The sequence below is a fragment of the Xenopus laevis genome, chromosome 3L (assembly GCF_017654675.1).
Source record: "Xenopus laevis strain J_2021 chromosome 3L, Xenopus_laevis_v10.1, whole genome shotgun sequence".
In the NCBI taxonomy this organism is placed as follows: Eukaryota; Metazoa; Chordata; class Amphibia; order Anura; family Pipidae; genus Xenopus; species Xenopus laevis.
The window spans coordinates 132151175-132172667 of NC_054375.1; the positions used below are offsets into that span (position 1 = coordinate 132151175).

Genomic DNA, 21493 nt, shown 5'->3' on the forward strand with positions numbered 1-21493 from the left:
CCTGCATGGCACATGTGTTAAATTTAATAGTCCAACGTTTTGTCTCCAAGTACCCAGGATTCCAGGACGTTCTCACCCAGTCCAGAAAGGTGTCGGCCCATTTCAGACGTTCCTACACAGCCATGGCACGCCTTGCTGACATTCAGCAGCGCTACAACATGCCAGTCAGGCGTTTGATTTCTGACAGCCAGACTCGCTGGAATTCAACGCTCCTTATGTTGGAACGTCTGCTGCAACAACAAAGGGCCGTCAACGAGTACCTTTTTGAACTGGGTGGTAGGACTGGATCTGCAGAGCTGGGGATTTTTTTCCCCCGTTACTGGGTGCTTATGCGCGATGCCTGCAGGCTCATGCGACCTTTTGAAGAGGTGACAAATATGGTCAGTCGCACCGAAGGCACCATCAGCGACCTAATACCCTTCGCTTTCTTCCTGGAGCGTGCCGTGCGACGAGTGACAGATGAGGCTGTAGACCAGCGTGACGAGGAGCTGGAAGCGCGCGATTTCTGGTCGGAATCACCAGAACGAACCCAGGCACCTGCTGCAACGCAGGGAGAGGTGCCAGAAGTGGAGTCAGAGGAGGAAGGTGGCTTTGTGGAGGAGGAGGAGGAGGACCAACAGGAGCACGCTTCCCAGGGGGCTAGTGGTGACCTTTTGGGGACCCCTGGTCTTGTACGTGGCTGGGGGGAGGAGACCGTGGATGATGCAGTCCTTGATAATGAGGAAGCGGAGATGGATAGCTCTGCATCCAACCTTGTGAGAATGGGGTCTTTCATGCTGTCATGCCTGTTGAAGGACCCCCGTATCAAGAGGCTTAAGGAGAAGGACCTGTACTGGGTCGCAACGCTACTAGACCCTCGGTACAAGCATAAAGTGTCAGAAATGTTACCAACATACCACAAGTCCGAAAAGATGCAGCATTTACAAACCAGCCTGCAAAACATGTTGTACAATGCTTTTAAGGGTGATGTCACTTCAGGAACTCATCAACATTCCAGGGGCAGAGGTGCCAGTAATCCTGCCACGAGCGCACCTGCAAGGACAAAGCCCTTTGGCCAGTCTGTAACGTCAGACATGCAAATGTTTTTCTGTCCAAGGCAGCGCCACAACCCTTCTGGATCCACCCTCAAAGAACGCCTCGACCGGCAGGTAGCGGACTACCTGGCATTAACTGCAGATATCGACACTCTGAGGAGCGATGAACCCCTGGACTACTGGGTGTGCAGGCTTGATCTGTGGCCAGAGCTGTCACAATTTGCCATGAACCTCTTGTCTTGCCCAGCCTCAAGTGTGCTCTCAGAAAGGACCTTCAGTGCAGCAGGAGGGATTGTAACTGAGAAGAGAACTCGCCTAGGTCACAAAAGTGTCGATTACCTGACCTTTATTAAAATGAATGAGGGGTGGATCTCGGAGGGTTACTGCACGCCGGAAGACTTGTTCTGACTTCTATGCAGCTGTCCTTCTCTTCAAGCCTCATGACTCCACACACAGCTGTCCTTTAGCGTCCTCCTCCCTCCGCCACCGTTACAAACTAGGGTGCAAACCCTACTGGTTTAATTTTTTCTGGCCTCTGTGCTTCAGTGGCTGCAACCAAAAAAACTGGGCAAACAATGTCTACAAGGTCAACGTATGGCAAAAAATGACTATTTTCAGCATTTATATGGCATATTTTTTCTGGCAACTGTGCTTCAGTGGCTGCGACCAAAAAAATGCATATTTTCAGCATTTATATGGCATAGTTTTTCTGGCCTCTGTGCTTCAGTGGCTGCAACCAAAAAAATTTATATTTTCAGCATTTATATGGCATAATTTTTCTGGCCTCTGTGCTTCAGTGGCTGCAACCAAAAAAATTTATATTTTCAGCATTTATATGGCATAATTTTTCTGGCAACTGTGCTTCAGTGGCTGCGACCAAAAAAATGACTATTTTCAGCATTTATATGGCATATTTTTTCTGGCCTCTGTGCTTCAGTGGCTGCGGCCAAAAAAACTGGGCAAACAATGCCTACAAGGTCAACGACGTTGACCTTGTAGGCATTGTTTGCCCAGTTTTTTTGGCCGCAGCCACTGAAGCACAGAGGCCAGAAAAAATATGCCATATAAATGCTGAAAATAGTCATTTTTTGCCATACGTTGACTCAACGTATATGGCAAAAAATTACTATTTTCAGCATTTATATGGCATATTTTTTCTGGCAACTGTGCTTCAGTGGCTGCGACCAAAAAAACTGGGCAAACAATGCCTACAAGGTCAACGTATGGCAAAAAATGACTATTTTCAGCATTTATATGGCATATTTTTTCTGGCAACTGTGCTTCAGTGGCTGCAACCAAAAAAACTGGGCAAACAATGTCTACAAGGTCAACGTATGGCGAAAAATTACTATTTTCAGCATTTATATGGCATATTTTTTCTGGCAACTGTGCTTCAGTGGCTGCGTCCAAAAAAACTGGGCAAACAATGCCTACAAGGTCAACGTATGGCAGTTGTTTAAAGAGAACAGTAGATTACTAGCCAGCAAAGCTACCTAAGCTAAAATGTCCCTCAAATCCCTGCAGACTTCTGTCCCTCCAATACAGAGCAGTATCAAGCAGATTACTAGCCAGCAAACTTACTATCATCTGTCCCTGAAATCACTAACAGCTCTCCCCCTACACTATCTCTTCCAAGCACACACAGGCAGATTTTTCAGATACATTTTTGCCCTTGATCCCCCTCTGGCATGCCACTGTCCAGGTCGTTGCACCCTTTAAACAACTTTAAAATCATTTTTCTGGCCAGAAATTTTTTTTTTAGATGTTAAAGTTCGCCTTCCCATTGAAGTCTATGGGGCTCGCGAATCGTTCGCGAACCGCTCGCATTTTTGCGCAAGTTCGCGAATATGTTCGCGAACTTTTTTTCCGACGTTCGCTACATCCCTACTGCCCATGTATAGGCCCTCCAACAAGAAAATCAGAAGGTACTCTATAACCAAATCCCAGTGTGCACCTATTCCTTGGACAAAAATATATATATATATATCTATATATACTGTAGATAGATAGATGATAGAGATAGATAGATAGATAGATAGATAGATAGATAGATAGATAGATAGATAGATAGATAGATAGATAGATAGATAGATAGATAGATAGATAGATAGATGATAGATAGATAGATGATAGATAGATGATAGATAGATAGATGATAGATAGATAGATAGATAGATAGATAGATAGATAGATAGATAGATAGATAGATAGATAGATAGATAGATATAGTGAATAAAGTACCCCCTCTTGTAAAATATAAGGATATTATAAGTTGTCGAGGAGTTTCATGACCATATAAAAACATGAGGCCGAAGGCCGAGTGTTTTTATACAGGTCAGGGAACTCCGAGGTGACTAATAATATACTCATATTTTACAACTGTTGGTACTTTATTTATTATAATACACAAATTTCAGTGAGTCATGTGACAGAAATGACATCAGAACTCACCGTTTATAACTGATGACATCAGAACTCACCGTTTATAAGGATATAATTTACAGGATATTCATGGCTTTTGTGTATTATAGATAGATTACAGATTTATAACCTGCAGCTCACCTGCAGTTAATTCCCAGCATTACATTGACCCTCTTCAACATTTCTCTTCTATCTGTTATTTAATTTTTTAAATTAACAATTATATTGGTAAGTTAACATTTAGTGAAACCCTAAATCATGTGTCTGTCTCTTTCAAGGACAATAAAATGTTGTTGAAAGAGTTAAACACCAGAAGATATTCAGTGCAGATTATATTTCTATAGATCTAATATATATATATAATGCTATCCTCTGGCAGCCTTCTCATGCTATTAGAGCACCGATCACTCTTAGCTGTGGACTAAACCAACTTTTCAGATGAAATCCTCACGTACCTTTCATCTTGTCATTTCCAATAGAAGGATTTATATAGAAGATTGAAAAAGCTCGACTGAAATAAAAAGAATAGATTGTGAATTATTGGATAAGAACCAAAAATGGAAACTCCTCCATCTTCCTGTAGTTGCCAAGGAACTATGCCGTCTCTTAACCCCCTCTTAGCTGAGAGTCGAGCCAGAATAAATATTAAGTGATGGGATCAGCTATGTGTTGCAAATGGGGGGATGATCATTCGGATTGTGTAAGACTTATGGCGGAATAGAAGGCATGCTCTGGGCTTTGACCGTTTAACCTTTAATGAAGGATGCTTAGAAAATGTAATTAGGGTTGACACCTGGTTGGTATGTTAGTGGCTCAGAGGCTTAACACGATCTTATAAAAGCAAAGGAGAATATCATATAAAAGAAATGTGAGTATTCCCAAAAAAGATTTAAAATATAAAAGCATTTATCAGGACATATGGACCAAAGCCTGACACATTTCATGCCTCCTGGGGCACTTACTCACAGGCTAAATCTTTGGTCATTACTTTTAGGAAAACTCAAATTTTTTTGGTCTATACTGTATGTACCCTCAGACTGGAGTGAACTGTGAGTTCTTTTCCCCTATTTTTTGTTTATTATTACTATACTCTATTTAATACTTGGGTAGTGCCCATAACTGAACTGCCATTTATGCACCATGTGTTTATATATTGCCTCTTTGCTGTACTCTAAAAACATTTTAGCTATGTTCCAACATTCACGCTGTCTTTCATGAGTTACAGAAATGTAGTCAATCAGTCTAACACGTTTAAAGGGATACTGTCATGGGAAATTTTTTTTTTCCAAAATGAATCAGTTAATAGTGCTGCTCCAGCAGAATTCTGCACTGAAATCCATTTCTCAAAACTTTTTTTTCCCATGACAGTATCCCTTTAAACAATAATGACAGGAGGATTGCTTCTAGACTAGTTATCCACAGCAACCAATCAGCAAGCAACATTATTTGATTGGTTGTTATGGGTTTCTAGACCTGGGAAAACACGGTGCCTTGTATTACATTACCCTATAAGTACAGTTATGCTTTTCCATTGTATTTATAAATGGCCACTGCATCTAGATATGCTAAGATGTTGCCTTGGCTTTCCATGAAGGTCTTACTGGCTGAATGTGCAGCTTCAGATTTGTGTTAAACTCCCTTCTTCCCTGGATGTTTAGCCACAACCCTCATTCTCCTCTACCTTGCAGTATTATAATCTGTGTTGTAGATGCAAGAACAAAGCCTACCCCAAAATCACGGGAGGTTGAAAAAGCGACAAGGTTTGGGCACTGAGGTGCAATAGGCATTGCCTATTTGAAGAACAACCTCCGATGTATGCTAAACCACCTAAAGGAAAGCATGGGTTAAAGGAGTGGCTGTGCTTTGGCAAAATAGCCCGAGCCAACCCTCATTATTTACACAAGAACTTAATTAGAATAAGAACCATGTTATTACAGCTCACAATACCACATTCAAGAGAAGTGTGAAGGTTGTTCTACCGCCGTATTAAAGGAAGATTTCAGTTTGCCGAGTTAAAAAGAGAACACAAAGAACACGCCGATTTATTCTCCTGGTTAGATTAAGAGTTAGCACGGAAAATTATCCTTAAATTCCTATTTAGAAATAATAAACGGTACATATTTTCAAAGAGGTCCCCGCTGAAATGGAGAAAATTACAGTACACAATTATGGCCGACAATTTATTTTCCCCAGCTGTAGAGTTATTTTTTTTTTGTGTGTGTGTGTTTTGTTTTCCTCTTTTTCTCTGGCAAACAAAGGCTGGAAGCTACTGGGACGTGTGTATTATCTATAGACAAAACCTGCCAGACGGCAAAGAACACAGGCAGAATCTTTTACAGAAGAAGATATTTAGTGCTAGGGAAGAGGTATTAAATATGAGGTATTTTAATATCTACAATGTCGGCAAGATGTTGCCTTAGAAATGTAACAGTAACATCTTCCTCCCAGAAGAGCTTTTACTGAGTCTACTCCATTGGCTGCAAATGACCATAGACTCTACTAAACATTAAATGTTGTACATGTTGACACCATTCTTTAAAAATACTTCTATCTACACACACTCCTTTACACTTCCATAAACAGGTATGGGACCCGTTATCCAGAATGATCCAAAATGCTCAGGACCTGAGGTTTTACAGATAAGGAGTCTTTTTGTAATGAATCTTCATCCGTTAAGTCTACTAGAAAATCATGGAAACGTTAAATAACCCCAATAGGCTGGTTTTACTTTCATTAAGGATTAATTCTATCTTAGTTTGCTTCAGATACAAGGTACTGTTTTATTACAGAGAAAAGGGAAATCATTTTTAAAAATTTGAATGGTTTGATTAAAAATGGAGTCTATGGGAGATGAGAATTAGTGTAGGATCTCACACACCCTATTTAATTGAAGAGATGACTGGTGCACACAGGTAGAGGCTCGGCCACCTCCCAGCAACGACAGCAAGAAACTTCCAATGGCACACAGGTCTGCATGAAGTCTTCAAGTGTTTATTAAGCGGAGTGCAATGCAACGTTTCAGGGGAAAAAAACCTTTGTCAAGCTTGCTCGACGTAGCATTGCACTCCTCTTAATAAACACTTGAAGACTTCATGCAGACCGGTGTGCCATTGGAAGTTTCTTGCTGTCTATGGGAGATGGCCTTCCCATAATTTGGAGCTTTTTGGATAATGGGTTTCCAGATAATGGATTCCAAACCTGTAGTCGTGCTAAGTGCCATTGCATGTGTTGTGAATTATGCGCACTGATGCTGTGGATCCCTCCCTCCTAAATTGGGTGCTAATTTATAGTGATGGGAGAATTTGCGCCGTTTCGCTTCGCCGAAAAATTCGCGAATTTCGCGCAAAAAACCATGACCAAACTCCCATTTTCGATTTATAAAAAAAAACCTGAATTAATCAGATCGCAGAAAAACTCGATAAAAACCGAGTGAAAACCTGAATCACTCTTTTCCAGAATCACACAATTTTTTTTGCCTGAAAACCCCAAAAAAGTCAGATTTTTGGGCTAAACCCAGCGCATGACCATGATAACTTGAGATTGGTGCCTCTATCATTGACTTACACAGAACATCGACAGGACTGAGAGGTGGATTTTCGGAGTCAGGTGTTTTGCAGCATCGGGGTATAATAAATCTCTAAATGTTTTTTTTTTCTATGAAAATTTCGAGTTTTTGGCCCAAAAAGCCAGACCAGATAAATTTGAGGTTTAGTATATAACCCCCCTACATGTCGGAAATTACAATTACAATGTTATTAGCAACTTGCACTTGATTTGCAAACAAACACACCGGCTATTGTGTTCAAGTGCATTAAGTACAATTGTGGCAGGTGCATTCTGGGGAAAAAAACAATAAGCAGGTAACATGTGACAAATGACAAATGACTACTGAGACTGAAGGAAAGGTGGATTCAGCAACAGCTTAGGAAGAGTTTCTATACTATACTAGGGGCAGGTAGGGATGGATGAAGGGCATAGTAAGAGGAATATCACCCCTTTACTACCTCTGTATGTGCCACTGAAACCAACATCTGGCCAGCTCTTACTTCAGTTAGAATAACAAACTCTGGTCATTTTCAGCTCCAGGCAAACATTTAACAGAATTCACAATGAATAAAGCACTTTTAATTTACTTATAATTATTTTCTCTTTTTTGACATTCGGAACCATTTATACCCCTGACTGATTTCAGATGCTAAGTGAGAACTGTACTAATTGTGCTGAACAGTAAAAGGTTTAGAGAAAGCAAGTTCCCTATAATCAATGAATGCTGCGAGATACTCTTTCATTTAGAAACAGGATTATGAATGTGTTTAAGTACAATTCCGAGTGCCCCTCACTAATGTAATGAACAACTGAAGGGCTTCAAAGTGCACTAAGTGTTACAGTTGTCATCTCTCCCTACTACACGTATACTTACTGTATAGGCACCATAAACTGACTTCCCAACATTCTGCCATGACTGTGGACTACTATACCCCTCGGTGCCCATGATCAAAGATGATGGTAAAGAAGAGATGCAATGAATTGTGTATGTGTGTGAGTACTTTCTACTATTGGTACTGTGATACTATTCTTTCAAAACTAAAAGGAAGGCGTCTATTCCCTTATAGTTTATGAACTGATTTTCCACATACGATGAACTGAATTAATAACTGTATTAAGTAGAAAGATAATTTTACCATCTTTGGTAACAAAGGAGAAAAGAAATAGACATACAGTAGGCTCCATTGTTTTGTTCTGGCCAAACAGTCTAGGGCAGGGGTCCGCAACCACAATGAATTGTAAAAAGAGTTGGGGACAACACAAACTTGAAAAAGTTCCTGGAGGGTGCCAAATAAGTGTTGTGATTGGATTTTTGTTAGCCCATATGTGGACTGGCAGCCTACAGGAGACTCTGTTTGGCAGTCCGCCTGGTTTTTAATGCAACCAAAACTTGCCTCCAACCCTGGAATTCAAAAATAAGCTCCTGCTTTGAGGCCACTGGGAGCAACATCCAAGAGTTTGCTCACAAGCCACTGGTTGGGAATCACTGATCCAGAGGGATGCAGGTTGTCTATCCCTGGTCTTACTTTAATCTGCAATCTGTCTCTAGGAGTGCCAAATAAGGGCTGTAATTGGCTATTTGGTAGCCCTATGTGGACTGGCATCCTACTCTGTTTGGCAGAACACCTGGTTTTAATGCAACTAAAACTGGCCTCCAAGCCTGGAATTCAAAATAAGCCCCTGCTTTGAGGCCACTGGGAGAAACATCCAATGGGTTGGAGAGCAACATGTTGCTCCGAAGCTACTGGTTGGGGATCACTGGTGTTACCTATAGAAAACCTCTTTCTAGCCAAAGAATACAGAGTGGTGCCAGCATTAATTTTTCTGTGTGGCATAAGCCTTCATGTTGAGAAGATAGATTGCACTTGATTGCAGTTATAGTATATAATCTTTCATCTACTGTCATCTTCCAAAAGTATCCATCAAGCATATAAATCTACTACCATTACACCCAAATAATGCTATTTGGGGGTCATTTTTTTTCTCTTTCCTCACCTTCGTCTATCACCTTCAGCCACTGCCATGTTCAACTATTAAACATATAAAAAAAAAATCTGACCTTAATAGATCTGATAGATAAAAGATGTCTGCAGGCACCAGAACATTGCAATAACAACCATGACAACAAGTGTGTATGCACAGCATAGACCTATTATGTAACGTTTGGGCATTAGTGCTACAAAAAATAATGGATATGTTCATGTCACTGGTCTGAAAATGAAAGTATGGGACAGTGCCTAAAACATCTGATTTTTTTTTTGCATAAGAACAAGATACATCTTTCCTCGCTCTATAGTCAAATAAAACTGCACACATCCAGTAGTCTTTATTTAATATCATCTAATTCAGTTCTGTTTAAGAGTTCCCCTGGCAAGAGAAGCAGCATGACAGTTCCCATTCCTATGATTTAATGAAAATGTGTAGAAATGAGAATGTTTGGTGACCACAATTATCTGTTTATGAGTGTATAAATGGAAAATAAGCCTGACTTTGCTCCTACTTGAACTTTTTTCGTATTCTTCTTGACAATTTAAATAAGGTCAATGCAAAACTCTTAATGTTACCTAGTTTTGGCCATAAACTTTATCATTTCATTTATTTTAGCTCCCTGCACAGCAGCAACGTTCCATTCTTTTTACAGGCACATAAAGGTGTGAGCATGAAATGCCATTTTGATTTTTTGTCTGTATGTCTACACCATTGAAGAGAGCAGAACTAGAATTAATTATTGTATTGTAATATTTACAATTATTTTCCCCTCCTATCGTTATGACACTATGGTAGGGCGATGACTGGTACTTATGCAGGATGGGATGAAGGTCTGGTAAGATGATAGGTGGCACCAGTATTGGAGTGGGATTCAAAATACTCCCTTGCATTTACAATACACAAAGGCCCAAAAAGCCCTGCCCAAAATCAGCAGGTAGCATTTACTGGTCACCTGTGTAAAGGCAAACATCTCATTGGCTAGTATGAGTCACTGCAACTGGGAAAACCTTTTACAAAACTTGGTTAGAGCTATTTTTTTTTTTTTTTTTTTTAAATGACTCCGACACAAAGCTGCATGTAGAGAGACAGATTGCTGAGAGGGGTGTAGTGAAAAGTACTTTATTATTTTAGAAACAGCACAGAATATTGAACTGATTCTATCTAGAAAGCTTCTTATTTCCAGGAGCTGCAGTTCCTATTACCATTCTATTTTCATAGTTCCCTTTAACATCTGTCCATTTGCATGTGTCACATGGTAACACCTAGATCTATAAAGTCGTCTCTCAAGGAAAAAAGTCATAATCACAAGGATAATAAAATTCTTCCTGATCCCAGCCATTTAAATTCAGTTGTAAACTCTGCTGGGCTGGGACTGACCAGGTCTGGAAAATGTTTATTTGACACAGTGTATAAATATTCATTAAATAAACATACATTAATGCTATATACTATTTCTAAACGAGTAATTAAATACTTCGATACCCATAGTGTAGATACAATAAAAAAATAATGTTCCCAATTTATCTTTACAAGGCCATGACGAGGCACAGGGGAGAATTTGCATGGTTAATTAGCAGTCTAATGCACCATTAAAGGTTTTTCTTAATCCCATTCCTCATTTATTGGTGCGCTTTGTGCCATTTACTCAATTTCACATGGACTCTGTTTGCATATTGATTGAATTAATGAACCCTTTGACTCCCGAACACATTGGGTTTAAGAGAATGCATGGAGACCAAGGTGCTTTTCTTATGGAACAATAAACTGTGGCTGGGTCTCCACTTCTGCCTTGACAGAATGGCAGCTAACTGGTAAAACTGACACATTGATACCTATTATACTCAACCTAATTTTAATTCATGGACTGACAGCTAATTTACAGAATGATTGCCATTGTCAACAGATTGCCAACTTAATGGGCTATTATGAGTTATTACAAAGTGAAAGTGAATTGGTTACAATATGAGAGTAAATGCAATGTCCTTACAGATTGTGAGTAACAAGGTGACAGTTGCAGAATGGCTGGTTATAGGTTACTGTTACAGAATGCCAGTTAATGGGTACAGTGGGACAGTAAAAGGGTTATGTTGTGGCAGCACATGGGTACAAAATGACAGTTAATAGGTTACACTTACAGAATAGCAGTTAATAGGTTACACTTATGACAGTTAATGGGTACAAAATGGCAGTTAAGGGGGTATGTTGTGGAAAATCATAGGTTCAAATTGACAGTTGATTGGTTACACTTACAGAGTGGCAGTTAATGGGTAACGTTGTGGCAGTTAAGTGAGTGTCAGTTAATGGGTTATGATGTGGCAACTCATAGGTATAAATTGACAGTTAATTGGTTACACTTACAGATGACAGTTAAAGGGTTATGCTGTGCAAGTTAATGGGTACAGAGTGTCATTTAAAGGATTATACATACAGAATGGCAGTTATTGGGATACACTGTGGCAGTCAGTGGGTACAGTGTGGCATAATAGGTTACATTTGCATTGGGACAGTTAAAGGGTTATACTTACAGTGTGGCAGTAAATGGTTTACTGTTACAGAGTGGCAGTTAATAGGTTATACTTAAATTGTGACAGTTAAAGGTTTATTCTTACATGGCAGTTGATGGCTTACTGTTAAAGAGAGGCAGTTTTCTGGGTTTCCACTTACAGAGTGGCACTTGGGTTACACTTATACAGTTTATAGGTAAGTAGTGAGTTAATTGGCAATACTTACAGTGTGGCATTTATTTGATTACAGAGTGTGGCAGTAATGGGCACAGAACGACAGTTATGGCATGATATTTAATGTGTGATACAGCATGTCACTTATTGAGTCACAGTTAATGTATTCTACTTACAGAGCGGCACTTCTTGGGTTACAGTTACTGAGTGGCAGCTAATGGCTACAGAGCGGCAGTTGATGGGTTATGCCTACAGAGTGGCAGTTAATGGGCTGCTTTCTCAACATGAACCACAAAGATCTCAGGGGAACATTTCGCACCAGGGTTGTAAATAGGACACAAGGTCATTGCTTGAAACTGCAGAGAAGAAAATGTCACCTGCGAAGAAAGAAATGCCGGTGACTGTAGGGACAGTAAAGGTGGAGAATTTACTGCCCAGGGAGGTGGATGATGACCACTGCAGGGATTGTTAATCATGTTTGTACAGCTCAAGGATATACTGTACCCAACACTGAAAATGTAAATCTGTAGCCATAAATGCAACTCTGCAGGTACCAGGCTTTGTGCTTTCCCTTTGCCCCCTCCATATATAAATCACCCATCACACCCGTCCCTTCAGCAACCGCACTGCACCTTCTCTCATCTCTAGGGTAAGAAAAGTCTCCATAGATCTATTTACTGTAGGGTCTAGGGCCCTCCATAGACAGCATAACCTATTCCATTACAGGTGTGGGATTCGTTATCCAGAAACCTGTTATCCAGAATTATACAAAGGCTGTCTCCCACAACTTTTTAGAAATGATTTCCTTTTTCTCTGTAATAATAAAACAGTAGCTTGTACTTGATCCCAACTAAAATATAATTAATCCTTATTGGAAGCAAAACCAGCCTATTGGGTTTATTTAATGTTTACATGATTTTCTAGTAGACGAAGATCCAAATGACATTATATGGAAAACCACAGGTCCCGAGCATTCTGGGTAACAAGTCCCATACCTGTATTACCAATAAATTGCAGGTGCATATGCTGTATGAATCGACCTTATAAGGTCTTTGTTTTCTACCTTTTCTCTGGTTTTTATACTAAAGAAGTAGCTTGTTACAGTGTGACTCCCACCTGCTTCTCGTGCCAGGCAAAGCCACTCACAGGACACATATTTAGGAAGATTAAATAGACAGTGCTGGACTTTACATTTTCCTCCTGTCACAATAAATTGAGCTCAGACTTGCACTGCCGGGCAGGGATATATGTCAGACTTTGTGTGTGGGATAAGACAGGTGAATTATGCTCTTCTGTACTCTCAAGTTTGCTATTGCCTCTCTTTTTTATTAACCACTTGCTATTGCATCTCTGTTTTATTAACTGAGGGGTGGTCCTGCCGCACAGCCTTCACCACAAACTTAAACAGCACAAGGATGCTTGCTCAAATGTGTCCTGTGCTAATAGTACTAAGCAAGCATAATATCCTGTACAGGTATAGGATCCATTATCCGGAAACCCAGAAAGCTCAGAATTAGGGAAAGTCCATCTCCCATAGACTCCATTTTATTCAAATAATCTAAATCTTTAAAAATTATTTCTTTTTTCTCTGTAATAATAAAACAGTAGCTTGTATTTGATGACAACTAAGATATAATTAATCGATATTTGAAGCAAAACCAGCCTATTGGGTTTATTTAATGTTTACATTATTTTCTAGTAGAATTCATGTATGAAGATTCAAATTCCATTATCCGGAAAACCCCAGGTCCCTAGCATTCTGGATAACGAGTTCCATACCTGTATAAGGGCTCTTACAACAAGCGTTTTTAGATGCGCTCCCCTGCGTTCCGGTTTCATTCGTTCAGGCGCAGGGGGAGCGCAGGAGTAGACGCACTGAATTCTTTTCATTGGGGCTGTACTCACACAGATGCATGTAAGCGATGAACGCAGGTTGGGACGCAGCACTTACATGCGTTGTAAGAATAGGTAGAACTCACTGTTAGCTGCAGCTCACCTATTTGCCTCCTGTTGAATTGCATTTCTATGAAAGCTTAAATATAGTTATATACCAGGAAGATGGGTCAAAAAGGCCACGCAGGGCTGGTGATGCAGTTCCTCTGTTCCGGGACGGTTTTTTCAAGTTTTGCAGGTGTAGACGCAATCAATTATTATGAATGGGGCTGTACTCACACAGACGCATGTTTGCGCGAACGCAGGTGAAATGCCTTTGATGCATTTTGACGCTTACATTCGTCTGTGTGGGTACAGCCCCATTGACATTAATTCAGTGCGTCTACTACTACTCCCCCCCTTCGGCTGAACGGAAGAAAGCGCAGGAAAAACCGCCCGTATGTAAGAGCCCTAACAAATTTTCTAAAAGCTTTTTATTGTAAAGTCTAAAGTTTAACCCTTGGAAACACATTTTTTCAGTCCTGGACTTTAACTCTATGCACCCTTCTGCTTAACACAAGGTTTGGCTAAACCTTTACACAGGCGCTGGGTCTGGATGAATGAATCAAGGCAGAGCCCCCATCCTGTTTACCTGAAGATAAATAGCTGTTGGCTTCGCTGCACAATGATACATAATGCAGCCTCCCAGCTTACTGGATTTAATGTGCCAAAAAATGATTTTCTGCAAATTGCCACCCTGGAATGGAAGCGGGTGATGCCGAGTTCATCCAATTCCCTTGCTTAGAACAGCCAGGCATTTTGCAATTTCTTTTCTCCGGTGAGAGGGCGCTTTGTGTCCCGCAGGGTGACGGCTAGGCCGGGAGCGAGGCCACGCTGGAAGGGGTAAAAGCAGCAGGTTATTGGAGATGCCAGCTGGCAGATAGTAAAAGGTGATGAAGATGATAATAAGGACTTTAAGTTCTTTGCTGAGTGAGGCAGGGGGTTTTATAGGGGCGTCTATAGCATTAACACTTTCACTCACACATAAGTTGTAGATAACTGACAAAATATATTTGTAATAATTGACAAAAAGTTGCAGGAAGGAACGTTATTCTAGGTCCCCTCAATAATTTCAACCCCAGTCATAGTCAGGCCTCCCATGCCCACTCCCATGTAAGCATCATTGTAACCCAGATGTTGTCTTCCTTTGCCTGGGAGAGGAATGACCCCAAAAGAATTAGTGACTGGCCACTGGGTCTAATATTTCTGGGGTGTCCTACAGCAGTCCTGGCTGCAGCCGATATCAGGGATCATTTACTTGTACCTTGGCCATGTAGATCCATGCACAGACCCCCAAGATATTTAGAGATTTATGTGTCTGCAAGACACATCTGATTACATTAATGAATGGGATTCTGTCTGTGTCTCAAATTATACAATTGCCCCATTAAGTCTGCATCTGATTGTGTTAACAGAGCCTTGGGCTCCTGCTGCAACTGTATGACCAGCTTAATTAGCTGCTGGAAACTCATTTATTGCCAGAGCCTTCTATAGCTTTGCTAGTCATTTGGGTTTTACCTTGTAAGTTGCAATTTTTTTTCAACTAATAAGGGCACTTACACATGGGTGTTTTGAAACGCACACCATTACTGTCAAGGGGGCTTTACTCACACAGACGCATGAAATCGCCGAAAGCAGATAAAATGCAACATGCTCCGTCTCAACCTGCACTAGGTGCTTACATGCGCCTGAGTGAATGCAGCCTCCTTGACAGTAATGTTGTGTGTTTACTCCTGCGGCTGAACGCATAACACCGAAACTCCGGGGAGCGCAGCTCAAAACACCCATGTGTAAGAGCCCTAACTGTGTCTTGCATTATGTGACCCATAAGCACAACATTCATTCAGCCCAAGGATTTCATTTTAGATGAGGTACCAAGGCCTATGACATTTGTTTGAATTTCAGCTGTTGGAAAAAAAACCTGAGACTAATATGCATGGAAGCCTATGTGAATATCTGAGCATTTTCTGGCCTAAACTTGTCCTGAGCACTGACAAGCAGTTTCCATTCATGTTAAGGTCAAGAGGCATGAGGGGGAGACATTCTATTTGGCCATAAGCATAAAGCAAGAGACATATGAACAGACTGGGTCAGCCAAATGCTCATTACTTAAGCAGTTTTCCTATCATATCAGCCTCCTCTATAAGAGCTGTGGAATGAAGAAGCTTCAGCTGGACAGGTGTCCCAGAAATCATTTTTTTGGCTCTATTTTTTGTTTGTTTATGGTTGCAGGAAAGTGCATATCTGCCCCATAGCTGCCTTGTAGCATTGAGCACTATATTTGTCTCTGTATGGACATCAGTCACTTCTATGTCGATCAACTATTAAGTGACATGGGGATACTGCCCATTATCTTCTCTTGCACTTGAGGACCTGCAGTCAGCAAGCACAAACAGAAGCATATTAGCAGAGGTTATTGAAGTCATCATGGAGCTGGCTCCTGGTGGTTATCAGTGTAGCTGGTAGGCTCCTCCTAGTCAATATCAGAGTGACAGAGAAATGACAAAGAATTACATACAGAATTGCTATCTACTGTAATATCTAATTGAGCAGAATGGCGGCACCAAGCAGCCAATACACGTACCCAATCTATATTAAGACTTACTCTAGTAATGACATTGTCCAACCTACACATTTCCAGGTGAATCTTTTGCACATATTAGTATCCATGCTGCTCCCTGTAAACTTGGTTGTCACAGCTTTAGGGTCCTACCTTTATGGCTAGGCCTTCTCCATACTTCTTCCTATATTCAGGGTCAGTCCTCCTCCTCCATACTTTTTACTCAGTCCTCTGTCAGCCTTCCTGTGTTATCCCCCTAACCCTAACTCTTACCCTAAAGTTACACTTTTCAGGTTAGGGTGATCATTAGGGTGAGAAAAGGGAGAAGGGTTGACAGTGGATGGAGGAAGAAGCTTGGAGGAAGCCTGACCACAATGATAGGACTCCTGAGCCATGAGAAATGATCAACATTACATGGCGGGAGCAAAACGAATGACAATGTGTGCATTGACCTGAGACAATGTCATTGCTGGAGGATGTCCTAATATGAACACCATACATACTATACATATTACAATAAGGCAAATCTTACATATTACTATAAGTCATATCCCCTTTTGTCACTAATGTTAATACCTTTCTCTTTCAGCATCCCCACAGATCTGAGCGTTATTTAATTCTCCATTCCATTCTTCCCCCTACAGGTCCCACGGCACATCAAGACTGTACCATACTACACCTATGACCAGCCCATGGTCGGCTATTGCCAGACTCACAAGTCACTGCTTGTAAATAAGGGCTACGAAGGAATGTCTCTAGATCAGAGAGAGACCACCAACCTAGAGCTCAGCAGAGACCAGAGCTACATCTCAACTATAGCTCGCTCCGCAGCACCCACCATATACATTGAGAGGATACCAAACCAATAATGGACAGCAGGTGTGTTCACCTCCATGGAAGAAGAATGGGACACTCACATGATTATGGACAGGATTGCCCCTGCAGCTAATAAGTGCTCTCAGCATAAATCAAGACTCAAATTGCGGATCACTGCTTGGATCTCCTCCTGAAGGAACACAACATCTTAAACATTGGAGATTTGGAAACAGCTGGGACAAGGGGGTCTTGGCTTTAAATGAAAATCTAAGCCCCTAATGTAAAAAAACGAAATATAACTAACAGGATTGACATAAGGGATTTCTAAACCTAATTTTAGATCCCATCCAGCTGCATATGAAAGAGGAAGACATCTGCCTGTATATTTGATTTTTCTATTCTTCACGTTGCATGGTTCCAATACAGATGAACCAAAGGGAGAAACTGTGGGGTTTAGGGTAGAGAATGCTACTTGTTTCATGTTGAATAACCCAGTGGGTCTCTTTGAACAGTGGTTCTTTCTTGTTTTCCTGTTTTCTGGGGTTTCTTTCTTTTCTATGCTGTGTCCAGCTGCAGGTTCCAGCCTTTAGGGAAAGGCCTTTCCTGGTGGCCAAGGCCATGCAATGTTGGGCTACAACTTGCAAGATCTGCAGAATGGGCCATGTATCTCCCCCGGACTGACCCTTTACCACAAATATTAAGATCTCTATTCCCACATCAGCTCAATTGGATTTTATTGACCGTTTCTGGAAAAAAAAAGTAATAATATTGTTTTGGTTTCATTTTTTTAATTCTCTTATGATCAGTTATAGCTTTTGTGTAGTTTTTATCAATAAAAAAGTATGGAAAATATGGCAGATATTAAATATGAGAGTTTGATGTCCGAAGGGGGGGAAAAAAACAAATCCAAACAGATTGCTGTCCTGTTAACAGTTGCCAATCACTTCCAGTTCACATGAATGGGAATCACTCGAATGACACGAATGAGTATTGCAAGAGATCAAAGGCATCAGGATTATCTTGCAGTGCTAAGATCAGACCTGCTAAAGTACCAGAATATCTCTTAGTGGGCCCCAGTCTAAGAAAACTCCCATCAGCCCTACTTATTTCCACCATAGGCCAATATAAAAGCTGTAACATAACTATAGCTAACCATGAGTAGGCACTAAGGGGCCGATTTACTAACATTCAGCCACAAAAAAGCTCAAAACCCAACTTTGGCAAGTAAAAGTAAAAAAAAAAAGTCAATGGGAACTGTGCTGATCATATTGGACCTTTTTTTTTTAGCTATTCAGACTTTTAGAGGTTTTTGTATTTTTATTCAGATCATTAAGCATTTTTTTACTTTTTATATTCTGATTTTTTATTAGCTTTCAAGGCATTCATTGTCACCGTCAGAATGGGGTCTGAGGCCCACTGGGATGCCGCATCAGGGACTGCATCTACAGCCCCCCCCCCTAGTCACAACCCCCCCTCTATCGCTCCCCTGCCCCAACCACAAAACCCCTCTGCTAGCTCCCAGCCCTGCATGTACCTTTTTTCATTCAAGACGCAAATCAGTTGGGGCCAGTAGGGGAGTTTGTCATGGGTAGGGATGTAGCGAACGGCGGAAAAAATGTTCGCTAACATATTCGCGAACATGCGTCCAAAAATCCGAACAGTTCGCGAACGTCGCGAACCCCAAAGACTTCAATGGGAAGGCGAATTTTAAAAGCTAGAAAAGACATTTCTGGCCAGAAAAATGATTTTAAAGTTGTTTAAAGGGTGCAACGACCTGGACAGTGGCATGCCAGAGGGGGATCAAGGGCAAAAATGTATCTGAAAAATACATTGTTGACACAGCGCTGCGTTTTGTGCTGTAAAGGGCAGAAATCACACTACGTCACTCAGGTGATGTTTCTGGACACGGAATGTGAAAAAGCTCACACAGCTAGGTGGCACTTGGTTAAAGACTGGGCAAACAATGCCTGCAAGGGCAACGTATACATTAGTGGATACGGAATATATTATTGCTGCTGTAAAAACATCACTCAGGTGATGTTTATGGACACGGAATTATTATTGTTATTTAGACAGAATGTGAAAAAGCTCACACAGCTAGGTGGCACTTGCATACCTCCCAACTGTCCCTCTTTTGACCACTCAACCCCCTGTCCCTCTTTTGTACTGGAAAGTCCCTCTTTTCTCTGCACTGAACAGCCAGAAAAAAAAACAGTTTCTAACTTAATTGGCTTTTGGCAGAGAGCTCAGAACAGCTAACAGGTGCAAATAAGATACTTTGTAACAATTTTGACTCTGGTTGGTGCTGGTAGTGGTGAACTACTAGGAGGAGCAGCACACCAGTCCCTCTTTTCTCTGAACTGAACAGCCAGAAAAAAAACCGTTTCTAACTTAATTAGCTTTTGGCAGAGAGCTCAGAACAGCTAACAGGTGCAAATAAGATACTTTGTAACAATTTTGACTCTGGTTGGTGCTGGTAGTGGTGAACTACTAGGAGGAGAAGCACACCAGTCCCACTCCCCAACACAGCTAGACTAATAGCACTGGGCTCTTATAGTAGCAAAGTAAAAAAACAAAAAAGAAAATAAAAGCAGTCCTTACAAGGACTATTGGGTTACAGGCAGCAGTCAGCAGATGAGAGATCAGCAGTAGGGATGTAGCGAACGGCGGAAAAAATGTTCGCGAACATATTCGCGAACTTGCGACAAAACATGCGAATAGTTCGCGAACGTCGCGAACCCCATAGACTTCAATGGGAAGGCGAATTTTAAAAGCTAGAAAAGACATTTCTGGCCAGAAAAATGATTTTAAAGTTGTTTAAAGGGTGCAACGACCTGGACAGTGGCATGCCAGAGGGGGATCAAGGGCAAAAATGTATCTGAAAAATCCATTGTTGACACAGCGCTGCGTTTTGTGCTGTAAAGGGCAGAAATCACACTACGTCACTCAGGTGATGTTTCTGGACACGGAATGTGAAAAAGCTCACACAGCTAGGTGGCACTTGGTTAAAGACTGGGCAAATAATGCCTGCAAGGTCAACGTATACACTACAGCCGTTGGATACGGAATATATTATTGCTGCTTGAAAAACGTCACTCGGGAGGTGTTTCTGGAGACGGTATTATTATTGATATTTAGACAGCTAGGTGGCAGTTGTTTGAAGAACAGATGCAGATGAGAGATCAGCAGCAGGACAGCTGCCCACAGCAGCTACATACAGAGCACTGCAGTAGAAGGTAGATTACTAGCCAGCAAAGCTACCTAACCTAAAATGTCCCTCAAATCCCTGCAGAGTTCTGTCCCTACAATACAGAGCAGTATCAAGTAGATTACTAGCCAGCAAAGTTACTATCAACTGTCCCTCAAATCACTAACAGCTCTCTCCCTACACTAGCTCTTCCAAGCACACACAGGCAGAATGAAAAAACGCTGCAGGGCTTCAGTTTATATATGGAAGGGGAGTGGTCCAGGGGGTGTGGGGGTGGTCCAGGAGGGAGAGCTTCCTGATTGGCTGCCATGTATCTGCTGGTCTGGGGTGAGAGGGCAAAAATAAGCGCCAGCTAAGGCGAACCCAAATTGGCGAACGTCGCGCGACGTTCGCGAACATTCGCCGAACGCGAATAGTCGATGTTCGCGCGAATTAGTTCGCGGGCGAACAGTCCGCGACATCCCTAATCAGCAGCAGGACAGCTGCCCACAGCAGCTACATACAGAGCACTGCAGTAGAAGGTAGATTACTAGCCAGCAAAGCTACCTAACCTAAAATGTCCCTCAAATCCCTGCAGAGTTCTGTCCCTACAATACAGAGCAGTATCAAGTAGATTACTAGCCAGCAAAGTTACTATCAACTGTCCCTCAAATCACTCAACAGCTCTCTCCCTACACTAGCTCTTCCAAGCACACACAGGCAGAATGAAAAAACGCTGCAGGGCTTCAGTTTATATATGGAAGGGGAGTGGTCCAGGGGGTGTGGGGGTGGTCCAGGAGGGAGAGCTTCCTGATTGGCTGCCATGTATCTGCTGGTCTGGGGTGAGAGGGCAAAAATAAGCGCCAGCTAAGGCGAACCCAAATTGGCGAACGTAGCGCGACGTTCGCGAACATTCGGCGGACGCGAACAGCCGATGTTCGCGCGAATTAGTTCGCGGGCGAACAGTCCGCGACATCCCTAGTCTTGGGTCGGTGGATCCCACAAGGGTCGGGCCCACCGGGTTTTTCGTGGTGTCCCACTGGCGCAGTCTGTCCCTGTTGGTTTTCTTTTAGAGAAAATAACTTTAATCATGGTTTCAAGAAGTTCTAATTCCACTAAAATTCAACCTTTAATAAATGGGCCTCCCAGATTGGCCCTAGGATGTCCAGTATGACACTGACGTTGCTTTCCTAGAGATGTACACATACAGGTGCTTCCAGGTTTTCCTGAGTGTAGGTGCCACTTCATTTATTCAACAGAACACACCTAAAATTAACTATTCCCTAGCAAATAGTAAATTGTGTTTAGATATAATCTACCTTCTGTAGTT

The 21493-nt window shown here is 41.6% G+C and overlaps 1 protein-coding gene across 2 annotated transcripts in view; it reads left to right on the top strand.

Moving 5' to 3' along the window:
- Positions 1–17828, top strand: part of LOC108711553 (leucine-rich repeat transmembrane neuronal protein 4) — a 397691-nt gene extending 379863 nt beyond the window's left edge. Inside the window, exon 3 of one of the 2 annotated variants that reach the window (XM_018253425.2) lies at positions 16805–17828. In XM_018253425.2, the coding sequence (XP_018108914.2) occupies positions 16805–17029 (225 nt within the window). In that variant the 3' untranslated portion in view covers positions 17030–17828. The remainder of the gene's footprint in view (positions 1–16804) is intronic. The other variant, XM_041586970.1, reaches the window with a different exon arrangement.
- Positions 17829–21493: the final 3665 nt, after the last annotated feature.